We start from the raw sequence: 14333 nt of genomic DNA, 5'->3' as shown, positions 1-14333 counted from the left end.
AGGGTCGAAGCCTCGGTATTCGGCGAATATACTGAATCCAGGAAGCGATCGCGATAAATTAGCCGGGCTCTGCGCGTTGTTCTTGAAACGGTTAAACGGGAATCGTACGATCGTAAATTATTGGACATCGTTGTCCCCGAGCGAGGATGCCGCTCGATAATATTTGAATTCGAAATTGACGGGGAGCCAATTCATTACATCAGAGGCAGCGAATCTTCCGGGGACACTCGGTCGAGCGCGAAAACAACATCCAAACGATCCTGAAATCGCCGATCCCTGTTGCACGTCATCATCCCACACAATATTGTATTCTATTAATTTTCTCCTAACCGTTGTTCAACTCAACACGAAGAATCACGCGCTGTTCAATTTCTTTGGACACTGTCTCGTTCAGAAAATGTCCTTGTAGCATTTAAATCCTTGATCTTCAATTCAAGAAAGTTGTTCACTTCAATTCTTGTTATAGAGGCTACTTTTTTCAAAATGTGTATTGCTGTAAACGATTTCATTTTGTCGTTTTTTTTTTGCAGCTATATTGTTGTCGATACGGTTACGAAAGTTCCAATCTTCTTGTGGCGCCATTTTTAATACGCCCACGCCTTGATTTCATTATGATTATTTTGTTACAATTAATTTGTTTGTTTCAAATATTGTAGTTGATTGTACTCTGTACGTTTCTATAGATATACTTTGCCGTGGAATATTTTATTTCGCCATTTCTTGGAGCATGAAAATATTCCGGACAGGAAAATAATGTCACGCTTGTCGCTCGCCTCTGCCGTCATCTAGAATTCCTCCGCGTCACAATTTCGACACAATCGCTTCTGCTTGAACTTCATCGCCGTTTCGACGCCTGGTACGCCTAACAATTTTCGGTAGACAAGCGTAAACCGTTTGTTTCGCGTTACAAACGGAAAAAAGCCGCTTTCCACCAGCGGTCTGTTGTCGCAGAATTTAGCTGACGAAAACGACAGGGAAGTTGGTAAACATATCTCCCGTGGACACACGTGAAAATATAACGTAGGTACGTACGTAATGTCTCTGTCAGTTGTTTTCCGTGCTGTCTGGTAATCGAGACGGCTGGAAATAACCAGAAATTTCAATTTCGCGTCGTCGAAACTTTGTTCATCTCGGTGAAATATCATGTTCTATCATTCCAGGGGAATGTTGTTTGCGAACGGTATGAAAAAGAATCGGTAGCAACCTGATTGTTCGTTCGACGAAATAAATAATTTTTACGATGCAATGTTGTCGGACGCGTTTGACAACGTTTACAACGGACCGCGCAACCGAATCGTAATCAAAACTTTCCGCTCAGAGAAGTTTTAATTAAATCTACCTTCGCCGAGGTCTTAACGTTGCTTGCTTTCGTCCATTCGTTATAATAGTTCGCACGCTTACGAGTTTAATGAGCTTATTTCCCGTTCCCCACATTTCCGACGACATTCGCATCGAGCATACGAAACGATTTACAGGAATGCGCCGCAATTACATCCGCGGGAATCGAACGTTCGAAACACTTTGAAACTTTCGCCGCGAATAAATTCACGATTAATTTTTCAACCGATTTTCACTTCGCTTTCCTTGTAATTGCGTTTCGAACGAGGAAAGTAGACCGCAAAGGCTAACTTATTGGGAACCATTTGTTTCGAGCCAGGCAGCTCGTGTCAGTAATTGCCCACGAGGACGGGAAACAACGCGCGGAACTTTCTGGAATCGTTTATTAACTAAGTAACAACGGGGGAACACCAAAACCGCGGATGAAATGTCAATTAATTTTCCTGCATTTAATTTTCCTCAATTAAAGCTTGGCGAGGGCTGTTGTAAACGTGTCTTTATTGAATGTCAGCATTATTTGTTCGTTAAATCATACTCGTTGTTGATGGATATTTTAAATGTGCCTTTATTTAATGTCAGAGCGCAGTAATAATTTCAGACGAATTATTGTCGGTGTTATTCATTCAGATAAGGATTTTTCTGGTCTAGAGCAGATTTATTTTATGAGTTCATAAATGAATATAATTTAAATGGAACAGCAAATTATAGAATAATTGCGCAAGAGAAAAAGATATATAAACTGTTCACGACTGTGCTCTGCTGCACTGTGAAAATGTAGGTGTTCGATTTTGAAAGCAGCGCGTGTGTTATGCCATTTCGAAGACACTTTCTGTGCCACGTTATACGAATGTCTATAGCAATCTGTAGTGAGTTAATCTTTGACACATAATGCGGGAACGTTGCAACGAGAGAAAGTTCTCAGAGCATATTATGTTTCAGGGAAAGTGCACCTGGGCGGGGACCAATGGGCGACGAGTTACCCTGCACAATACACCATTGCGATCACTATCAGAAATCGAGAGGAAGGTGCTTTGCAAGGTAGCAGTCGCGAAACTTCAGGCCCTGAATTTGGGAGTTCACATTAGGCCGCCCAGCGGTGAGTACTTTCAACGTTTTCGTTGTTTCAATCCTTTAAAAATTGTCACTAAAAATTCCACAAAAATGAGACAATTCATTCAAAGATTTATTTTATTCCTACTCTTTCAACCCTCTTGTATTTTGCAAATGCTAAACGTATTTTACACCCACGATGCATCAAAGAAAACGTTCATTCGTGGTCCTCTGCACTCGAAATTATGTCAACTGTAGAATCTGAACGTTTCACCCCAGACTCCTAGAATATTTTCATTACGCACGACCTTTTCCATTATGCTCATCTAATTAAGTGCGTCCACTTGTACTGCACTTAATCTTTTGCAGACGAATATCACTGCTGAGCCAGTGAATAAATTCTTACTTTCAAATAATACGAAGAACAAATTTTGACTAAACGCATATTTTCCTTCGTTCAATTCCGATATTTAATAATTCATCAATCCTTAAAATTATTATTTCATAAGGAAAATGTCCAAGAATCCAACTCGTAGAAAAATAGACGATCAAAAGATTAAATGTTTAGCAATTTAATATAGCATTCTAAATACACACAAATTTGTTAGTGTGAAAATTGATTCAATTACAGTATGGTAATTTTTAATGGAACTTGAAAATATCCATTCGAGTGCAAAGTGTTGGCGTTGGCTATCGGTTTGTTTGAAAATGTTGAACTCGATGCAAGTATAGCAAAATTGATTTCCCAATAGGCTACGTAAATTCAGTTCCCCTTCATTCGCGATCGTCAACGTTATTCAACAATCAAGAACGGTATCGCGTTTCATCGAGTCCCATTTTCTCCGATCCGTTCTGCGTTCCTTTGTTCCGCTTCCGTATCAAAGCGGAAGTGAATCAATGAAACCACAATGTAGAAAAGAGAGCACAGAGATTTCTTATTGGAACGTGATTCTATTAATGCGGTTCTCCGAATCGATAGCTGTCGATTGAAAGAATAATTGATGTTTAAGCGCCGCGGTAACACATGAAAGGTGTTAATTCGTTTCGTATCGTTGTTTTGTTCATAGAATCCCTGAGCGGTACCTCTATTACTACAAAGCCGAAGAGGAGAGCACCTTTGCTGAAGAGGAAAGCTCTCACCACAGGTTTCTTCGACAACAAGGGGAAGGATGATAAGGAGAAAGGTGAGTGACAGGTGTAAACACTTGCTGATCGCGTAATTTTGTTAAAGGGTAGGGAAATATTGAGGGTCAATTGATTTTCTTGTTGATACTCCAGACAAAATAACTTTGGATCGATTTGAAAAAAGAGGAAAAGTTCGGAGGTTGTGAAACCTTGGCGGGTTCCGTCCGGTATTTTGAAGTTAAGAAGTCCTGAAAATCTTGTACGTCGGGAGAATTTCAACGTTTTAAAGATCTTGAAAGTATTGAAAGGACCTACCAAAGCCTTGTCCTAACCTTGATCTTGAAAGCCTCGAAAAGCTTGAATGTCTTGAAAGTCTTGAAGGCCCTGAAACTCTTAAAAACCATGAATGTGTTGAAAATAGTAAGTCCTGAATGATTTGAAAATCTTGAAAGCCTTGAAAGCCTGAAAATTCTTGGAAGTCTTGAAAGCTTTGCCAACTTTGAGAGTGTTGAAAGCTTTGAAAGTCTTGAAAGCCTTGACAATCTTGGAAGTCTTGAAAATCTTGAAAGTCTGGAGAATCTTGAAAGCCTTGAAAGCCTTGCCAATTTTGAAAGTTTTGAAAATCTTGAAAGCCACGAAAACCTTGAAAGTATTGAAAGTCTTGAAAGCTTTGAAAGCCTGGAAAGCCTAAAAAGTCTCAGAAATTCCTTGAAAGTCTTAAAATCCTCAGAAGACTGCGGCGGACAACAACAAACGTGCAATAAACTTTCGCCATCTCCTTTCGAATGCCAATCGGGGCGCCGCAATAGAAATTCACTGGATATAGAGTAAATAATTAAATGCGGTGAATTAAGTGCGTAGTTTAATGCGCGGAAAGCGGCACAGTTACCGATCGCAGATTTATGGTTCGATTATTTGTTTGGAGAATAACTAGCCCAGCTATTTTCAGGTGCGATTCTGTTTGCTGAAGTTTGTTAGGAGGCTACTCTATCATTTTATGCGTTTACGACATGCCCGCATGCACACGTATGTATTTCGATTTAGTCGACGTTGTAGGAAACACAAATATTATCGTTGGGACAAATTTTGGTGTTGCTCGGATTCTCTCTTCCTCGTTTCTAATTCCCTGGCTTAACAATTGCATAAATCGGGAGCAAAGACTTCCTACTTCTCACGACCAGACAATCCTAATATTATCCCTGCTTCTCTATTCAAGACCATTTCAATCTCTAATTTTAATTTACACATTATATGCACAGCGACAAGACCATCAATTTGAAGCAACTTTTTCGCAATTCGGACTTTGATTATTAGTACTCATATGATACAGTTTCTCGAAAGTACAAAATAATAAAATGACAAGTATTAACCTTCGAGGAATGTTGTCACCCTTCAAAGATCAATAAAATAGAAGAAAACAGAGGTTGCCTGACGCTTTCATTAAAAATCCTGTATAACCACGTGGTATTCTCAAAAATAGTCCAAAATCATCGCACGTGATTCTTAAATGTCCTTGAACTCCATCTTCCAACTTCTCGAGTCCACTCGACCCTGAGTATCGCAAAAACGGAGTCTTCCACTATCTTGCAATTTAGGGTAGCATTCCCCACGATGCACATGCAAGTGACACATCGAAAAATGCACCAATCCGTCATGTGCGAGCACAGTCAGTTCCCAGCAGGAACGGGATCGTGAAGCCTGGTATGAGACACAATTTCACGGGTTAAAATTAGCGACGGGGTGCTTGGTGGCGATGCATATTTCCGCATATACCGAGTTTATTTGCGGTAACTTGTGGGTACGAGGGCCACGGGGACCACCGGACGTCAAACTGGATCCGGAACATGGAACCAACCCCCTTCACCCCGTTCACCGTGTTTAGAACCGTTTTACGGAACCCCTCGAACCGGTATCGACGCGGCTTCCATTAAAATCGTTTTGTGCCCGTGACCAACCGTTTGAAACGCGGCGAAACACCTCTCTGGCTTTGTCCCGCCATAAATCACACGGTTTTCGGGTCCGTCCCGTTTACAGCGAGCCGTAAAGCCGCCTGTAACACGATTGATCGCGATGCAACTGGACCCGGTATTTCCATTTTATTGCATCGCCCCGGAAACCCTTCTCGCGTTTCTCAAGGAAGCAACGCGCATTTCTTTGCTGCGTTTACGTTGCCCGACTGCCGTGCGTCCATTTGTTTATTAGCCTTTTTCGCGTATTCTGATGCAACCACGACGTTACTAAAAAAAGAGAAGGTCTTTGGTTACTCGTAACTAGACTGCGGAATTTTTGTATTTATGATAAAAATGGGTCGACAAGATTTTAAACAGTCGACCAATTAAAAGGGTTCTCGGATGTTCATATAATATTCCTGAGTTAAATTAAAATGATTGATGAAGAGAGAAAATATTCTTCGCTCGGCTTGTGATTTTTGCAATCAACGCAGACAATTTTTATTCTCCGAAAATATCCACAATCTTCTTAGCATCGTCGTGCTAAATTATATAAAAATTGAACGGAACGAGAAAGTATGTTCCCTTAGGAAACGAATTTAGGGGATCGTTTGCTCGAAGTAGCGCGCGTAGTCGTTCATGTATTCGCTAAGAGTCGACGTGTTTCCTCTATCCGGTAAATTTACCGTGTTAGTGAGTGTGCGCGACAAAGTAGCAAATGACGATGACTACAGTGCCAGGAATTCTTGATCGAGTCTCTTTCGTTTCCTGAGAAGTTTACGTTTCCGCAGTGGCGCGCGCGAGCGAGCATCAAAGAAGACTCGAGAAAATCCGTTGAAACAATTTCCCGCGCCACGCTCGTCGTTTGCCAAATCTCGTTTGGCCGGTGTAAGACCATTCTGGTGGCCCTTCTTTGTACACTTTCGTAGAGACGCGTGGTCCATCGGTCCCTTCTGTCTCCTTAAGTCTCCGTGATCTTATTGTCAAGACGTTCGATCAAACAGCGAATTCATCTGATCAGAATTTTGTACCAGAATTATTCCTAATGTGTTGTTTGCTACATCGAATATATCTAGTTGCTCTGTAGAATAAGATTAGAGACAATTAGAGAAGAACGGGTGGAAGTGGGGAAAATTAATCGTTCACATAGTGAGAGGGGGGAAATGAAGGAAGAGCGTAAAATTGTCGATAAAATATTGAACTTTCATTATCACATTACCTACCTGTGATTATTCTATAGTTTTTGGGAAGTCTGTGGCCCACGGCTGAGGCTCCTTTAATAGATCCTTCACCAGCAACAGGAACTTCAATTATAAACCAACAAGTCACCCTCAGTAGCGCAATCTAATAATTTCGTTTGGGATTATTGTGTGAAAGATTTTTAACAGTAGCATTTTTGGTACAGCACAATTATTGAAAAGCCCGTTCCGGTAGATAAAATTTAAACGTCCAGTTAAAGTCTACAAAATTGCGTGAAGATTTTTTGAGAGAAATTGGAAATTTAATATCCAAAGTGAGTGGGGGAAAACGAAAAATAAGGCAAACGAGGAAAAATATAAGAATATTCAATACTGAGCTACAACTGAAGTCCAAAGAATTGCGTCAAGATTTTTTTGGAGAATTTCGCAATTTATAACCTGACTGAGTGGGGGAAAAAGAAAAATAAAACAGATAAGGAAAAATGTAAAAATATTCAACATGGATGTACAGCTAAACTCCACAGAATTGCGTGAAGATTTCAGTGGGGGAAATTGGCAATTTTCAGACCGGATGAGTGAAAGGAAAATGAAAAATGAGGCAGATGAGGAAAAATATCATAGTGATATTGAATGTTGATGTGCAGCTTAAGTTTACAGAATTGTGTAAAGATTTGGGGGGGGGGGGGGGGGGGAATTGACAATTTTTAGACCGGGTGAGTGAAAGAAAAATGAAAAATGGGGCAGATGAGGAAAAGTGTCCATGTAACCGGGAGTTCCAGGAAAAGACTGGCTCTTCGGATCCATTGTCGCCTCCTGAGAGTGGCCGACGTTCCACGATCAGAGGGAGCTCGTTTGGAGAGGCTGGGATGGCCCAGATTGTGGTCTATAATCGGACCAGTATAGAGACACGGTTTGTTGCCTTTCGGTTTTTAGCTTGGCTTCGTGACGGCCCGACTACGTAGCCAGAGAGAAAGAGAGAGAGAGAGAGAGAGAGAGAGAGAGAGAGAGAGCGTCGGCCACGCGAAACTCTGACATGTTCGATCACACGAGGGGACGTCACTTAAATGACGTCCTCTTTTTAGACCGCGTTCGTGCCACGCGAGCCACGCACACGTGTCTTTTCCGGAGTGGAACACATTTTCCGCGCTGTTCACTTGTCTTCACCGAGAGATGTGCTGTCATGCGGGTTGGGACAGTTAGTACCTCTTGCACAACACGTTGCAAACCTATAATTCCAGTGAATTACGTTTTCATGCTGAATTCATTTTGTATTCGATGAGTCGTCTGGGGTGTCCAAGTGTGTGTTGGATTATGGTTTGAGAAATTCGTACGGACAAGAGAATACATATTATGCCAGTCAATTTTTATGAAACTTATGTGCAAAGTAGGTTTTCGCATAGCCCTCGCTTAAGTTTCACAAAAATCGAAATTGTCTCGAAACACTTTTATTTCATCTCAGGACGAAGATTCGTCTATTTTCTTGGTTTATGTACTTGCTCCGTTGTAATCGAAAATTTTATGCGTTTCACTAGGACCTGTCCAGGCGTTGCATTTTGAGATTGTTTTGAAAATCAATCGAGAACATTTTTCGCAGTGAAAAAATTCACCCATTTTCAATTTTTACTTACTATGAAACTGCAAATAAAATGTGTTTCTTTAAATTCTGACTTTCCGTTTGGAGCATAATTTGTTCGAGGGTAAAGCAAGAATGGGTGAAGCATTAAGCTGGAATCTTTGTTGCGTACTCGAGTGAAGGAAAATTGTCGTTCCGTGTGAAAAGCGGGTCACCGATGAAATTCTTCGGTTCTGCATTTCAGATTCGACGGGGGGCATGGTATTTGGCATACCGTTGTCACAGTGTTTGGAGAACGATAGGATCGCTAGAATCGCCGCTGGCGAGGTCGCCGACATCGGCTGCCTGTCAAGGAGCAGCAGACACGGGAGCAGGACAAGTTTCACGAGCCTCATCGAGCCCACCGTGGCAGCCAAGACCGATGAGGTAAGTAGATTGCTCCTCGCCTATGTCAGACAACTTGATGAACAAGGCGAAACGGAGCCACGAGTTTATTCGTGCGATAAACGATGGGCATGACGCACGACGAATTTTCTTCTGACTTTTCGATTATCGAAAGCCTAAATGTCTTAGTTGGAACCATTTGGGTACATTCGTTAGGGCTGCCGAAGAGTTGCCCAGCTCTTTTTTTTTTTTATTGTACTGTGGTATTTGGCTGAGCTGTATGTTCCCAATCATGTGAAAAGAAGAAGAGTGATCAATGAGTTTCATACGTTTTTACGAAATATAAGACTTCTTCTAATGAACTAAGGAATATTGATCATGTTTATTATTGCACTGCGGATTTTTATGCAAAATCAAAATTGTCTGCATTACTTTCGTGCTACAGAAGCTGCATAGATTACTCTTCTTAACAATTTAAATAAGTAAGAAATAATACAAAGGTATATTTAAATTTTTTAAATGTTTTTACTGTTTTACATTTGGTCTACTCATTGTTGTCACAAATGCATAAAATCCGCAGTCTATTTAGTATGTAGGTTAAACTTTGATTTGGCTGCGTGTCATGTTCATCGTTAGGTGGTAATGTTGATCGTCAGAATGTTTTATATGAAGGCTTGTACTACTGAAACTTAGCGGTTAAGTAGTATAGGTGCGCGTGTGATCGGACGAACATGGACGTCGTATATAAACCTCCTCCGGCTCACTTGCTCCAAGTTGTAATAGTTATTGTTATATACTGGTTCTTTAATGTGTATCAGTAACATGCAAACTCAAAGTGAGACACAAATAAAAAAATATACATCGAAGATAAAAAACAACATACGTTTTGAAATACTTTCTAGAGCCAGTCTTTGCGTCTGCATACAATATCGTATTATTTTCATCTTTTCTCTATTAGTTTCTCTTGTAATTTATATTCCTGTACAATATAGTCAGCCAAACAAGCAAATAAGAAACAGAAATCAGATATGTCCTCGTGCAACAGACAGGACATACTAATCTTAATAAAACAATACCAGTCTGGTAAAGTGATCGAGCTTACATCAGACTGATTTAAATAAAAATGAATGACTCCATACCGCTCCACGAGCTTCCTAATCACTTCTCTAAGTAGAAACAGTCGGGAATGGTCAGACACTCGACTCAAGTGCCGTTCACAATCGCCTACACGTTCTTCGATTAGCAAAAACGATATTTTCAAAATGGAATCCACGAAATAAAAAACATCACTTTATTCATCCATCTACAAACACTTCCATGAATAATTATTTACGATGGCACAAGGATTCGCGTCTTAGCAGCGTCTAAACAGGAAATTAAATCGGAAACGACAGAATGGCGCAGATTTCTCAGGGGCACGGCAACAAAGTGGCAGAAAAGGTTTATTTTGGCAGCCGGGGACCGTCGTCCTTTCGAAACGGATCCCTCGCAGGAATTACGCGCGATAAAAAATGTAGAAAAACCACCGTCGGCGATTTACAAGCCGAGATCTCTCATTCGGCGCTCGTTACTCGCGAGGAGAGAGGAGAGACGAAAAGAGAGAGGGGCGGAGGGTAGAGCCCGCCCACGCCGCCCCTGGAAATCCGAGTCACCTGTTTTAGATTGACGTTAACTAATCTGCGCGCGAAACGCTCTCTAGACTTGTCCCGATCGAAATTTTCAGCGTCCGTTCGTTCGGCCGTTCAGAAATATGGCCACGACGAGAATAGATGCATTACACGAATAGTCGCGCGGCTATGCTTTTTTTTAGATGAAATACGCTAAGCATAGCGATGACGCGCGAGTCGGCCGATTGTAATGGTGGTTTTTGTATTTTTATGTGTGGTGCACGGTTCCTCTGTAAATTCTGCCTGTCAGGTTCTCGATGGGCCGGGAGAATGAATAGCACCACGCATATAGGAAATTTCTTTGACAAATTAATGGTCGGACACGTATGAGAAAACAAATTGCTGGTAGGGGACCATTTCGTGAACGTTTAATGGACATCGTGACCTTGTTGATTTAATTATTCAAATGTAAAATAATTATAATAATAGCTTTAATCATTTACCTATCGACTATAATAATAATGCACCTACATTAACGACCACGATTTAACAACGATTTTATTTATAAATCAATAATTTATTGTTTCAACGTAGAATCACTAGTTCGGCGAAGAGGCTAGATCAAGAATCAAGCGATTCTAACAAATCAATCACTGTAATCCTGTTCTGCACGAGCATGATTTTCAAATATGCATACTCGACAATGCTCACGCAGGGATCCTAGAGAAGATCCGACGAAAAAAGATGAAATATTCAAAGGCTTTCTGATCATGATCTAGAGATGAATCAAACGCGATGGAAAATTCGAGAATGGAGGAGGACAGGCGTTGATCCAACGCGCGAAACCGCGAGAAACCGAGTTGCAATGCGCGTCGCGTGACGGACACCGGTCGCGATAATGAATGCGATCATAAACGACGTCATCGGTTGCGTCACAGTGCCCGCGGATAGTCGGATAGCGGATAGCATGATGATGGCTAGGGCGAGGGCGTTTATCGATGGCCACTTGCGCGCAAGACTCGGCACGTCCCTCGTCGGCCAGCCGAGCCGCAAGTGGTTATTTTTTGACGGATACGTCAGAACGATACGCCGGCGAACAGCCGTTTATTCTATATTCCGTCGCACACCACGTTCGTGAACACGCCTCTTTGCCAAATCCTCTTACCGGATTTAACTAACGTTACTCGCCAATTAAATGCCAATGGGCGACCCTGACGTCACGTTCACTGCACCCTCCAAATAATCAGGGAAATGAGGATAAATGATTCTTCGACGATCCTGTGCGTAACAATTTTGAAGCGTGGAGACACTGAATCTGGGAATCTCCGATGATTTGACTCTTTGAAATTTTAATTCTTCGAATCCTTGAACACTCGAACCTTCGAATTCTTGAAATTTTGAAAGTTTGAATCTTTTAGTTTCTCGATTTTTGAATTTTTGAATATTTAAATATTTCGATCTTTGAATCTTTGAATATGTTAGCCCTTGAAACTTTGAATATTTTAACCTTCGAATATTTCAACACTTGATTCTTTGAATCTCTGAATGCTTAGAACTTTCAATCTTTCAATTTGTGTATGTTTAGAACTGTGAACCTTCGAATCCTTGAGGTCTCCAAACTTTAAATCTTCGAATCCTCGAACCACTGAATTCTTAAAATTTTGAAAGTTTGAATCATTGAATTATTTGAATTTTTGAATTCTTCAATCTTTGAATCTTTGAATATTTGAACATTTGCACCCTTGATTCTTTGAATCTCTGAAAGCTTAGAACTTTGAACCTTCGAATCCTTGAGGTTTCCAAACTTTAAATCTTCGAATCCTCGAACCACTGAATTCTTGAAATCTTGAAAGTTTAAATCATTGAATTCTTGAATCTTTGAATCATTGAATATTTGAATATTTAAATATTTGCACCCTTGATTCTTTGAATCTCTGAAAGCTTAGAACTTTGAATCTTTGAATCGTTGAGGCCTCCAAACTTTAAATCTTCGAATCCTCGAATACTCGAACCACTGAATTCTTGAAATCTTGAAAGTTCAAATCTTTGAATTTTTGGATTTTTGAATTCTTGAATGTTTGAATCGTTGTATATTTGAACATTTGATTGTATAATTTCATATCCTTGAATCGTTGAATCCTAGAGCTGTCATGAAGTGTTAGGTCTGTGAATAGGAGCTTAAAAATACAAATCTCCCCATGAGTTACGAAACTATCGCTATAAAAATGATATAGGGTCGATCACTAAATTACCCCGGCGTTTCTCTATTTTTACCGTTTTTCAACTCTATTTTTCTGAAAGCAATCTCTTTCGCGACCGGAAGTAAATGTTTTGGTTTCAGAGGCACCGGCGCCACCTGGCCGCGTAACACTTTTATTCTTTTTTACCTCGTGCTCTTCCATGGCGAGAACTTTGATCACGTTCCTGCGTTATTTTAAGAAAGTCGAAGATTCGACCTGTGACTCTTGATTTACACGATCCAGTCTAACTTCTCTCCCTCTACGTTTACGCTGTTGCGTATTGATTTTTCAGTTTATAGTCCGACGCCAGAGTAATTTGTTCAAACACGTGGAGAAGCTATTCGAAACGGGCATCCCTTCCACTCTATTCAGTCCAACGCTTTGCTATCTCGATTTCATCATATTCGAACAATTTTTAGATCACTCTAAAATCACCGATAGGATCACAAATCGCTTTTAGAAAATCAATCGAGCTAAAATTTTCCGATAAATTCGCCAAGCGAGAAAACGTTGGACTCGTGAATTTTCATCAACTTTCCTCTATAAATAGAACTTCGCTGGTGTAACGGAGACGAGTGATTCACGCTCTGTGGATGCAGCGTCGATTTATTGTGACGTCCGCCACGACAATGCCACCCTCGACTTCCGGGAAGCCGATCGGTGGTGAAGTCGAACGCAACGCTTTGTGTAAACGAGTGGGTGGCGAGCCGAGGGATCGTTCGAGTGATTTAAAGTGACGTCTCGGGCGCTCACTATTCTGATACCACCTATCTCGTTTGTTACTGTTACAAATTTTCATTAAAACATCAATTTCTGAAACACAACCACCGCGAGATCCAAGCAGACGATTATCTCACAATATTTCTCAAAGGGGAAATAATTTCGAATTCTATCTACCACGCGAAAAGTATAATTCGAAAATTTATAATATAGAACGTTCTTATACAGGCCCCTGTTTTCCAAAATATCGGCTTCAAAAAGCTGATTCGTTTCGCTTGCGCGTTGGTAGTGCAAGTAGAATCAGATCGCAATAGTCAGACAAGAGATTCGGCACTCCACTATTTAATTAATTCCCTAGCCTGTGAGATTCGGTAAAGAATTCCTCTTACTATTTTCAATTCTCTTCATACGTAAGCTACGAAATTTACCGATTGTTCATCCACCCGAATTTATTGATCAAATATTCACCACGTCAACTCTTCACACTCGACTATCTCCTCTGAGGCGTTACTAAAATTTATCGTACTATGATTCAGAACAACCTCCATATTACTAAATGGCTTTGCGTTTAATAAATTGGTAACTGTTCATATATGGTACACGCTACTTCATATGAACAAAATAGAAAAGGCCATACGTAACGATTAGACTGCGGCTTTTATACATTTATAGCTGAATTGACTAGGTGAAATTGACAGTAGCAGGAAATTTAAAAGAATTCAAGAATATCGACACGTTCTTTTCAATCTATTAAAATTATTAAAGAAAAAGAAATCTTTCTATTTGGTTTCTATTCCTTGCAATCGATGTAGACGATTTTTATTTTGCATAAAGATCCAATAAACAGCTGTCTTCAGAGAAATAGCTTCGAGTGAAAAGAGTCAATTGCCATGTCGACTACATATGGGTGGCGCAATTTTTATTCTCAAAGAGGCAACGTACTATTCTATCAATTTCACATCCCGGGACAGATTGAACTGTAGCAATGATGGATGGATCAAGGTGAATGTTTTAATATTTTAATTATTACGGGTCCAATCGATACGCCTTTCAATCAAAAGTTAGATCAGGAGGCACGTGCGTCTTATTTATAAAGTTCCGCGGTGAACGTTTGCCCGGTGTCGCGATGAAAGGCCACTCGCTTAAAT

At 40.5% G+C, this 14333-nt stretch overlaps 1 protein-coding gene across 1 annotated transcript in view; it reads left to right on the top strand.

Annotated features, from left to right (window-relative positions):
- The window catches only part of Rhogap102a (Rho GTPase activating protein at 102A), a 30623-nt gene that overhangs the window by 6426 nt on the left and 9864 nt on the right, over positions 1 to 14333 (top strand). Inside the window, exons 2-4 of the mRNA XM_076785170.1 lie at positions 2278 to 2434; positions 3456 to 3572; positions 8479 to 8660. Of these exons, the coding sequence (XP_076641285.1) occupies positions 2278 to 2434; positions 3456 to 3572; positions 8479 to 8660 (456 nt within the window). The remainder of the gene's footprint in view (positions 1 to 2277; positions 2435 to 3455; positions 3573 to 8478; positions 8661 to 14333) is intronic.

The sequence above is a fragment of the Halictus rubicundus genome, chromosome 3, assembly GCF_050948215.1.
Source record: "Halictus rubicundus isolate RS-2024b chromosome 3, iyHalRubi1_principal, whole genome shotgun sequence".
Classification (NCBI taxonomy): domain Eukaryota; kingdom Metazoa; phylum Arthropoda; class Insecta; order Hymenoptera; family Halictidae; genus Halictus; species Halictus rubicundus.
Note: the sequence above shows the minus strand (reverse complement) of the source record. Positions and strands in the feature narration are given on the sequence as shown.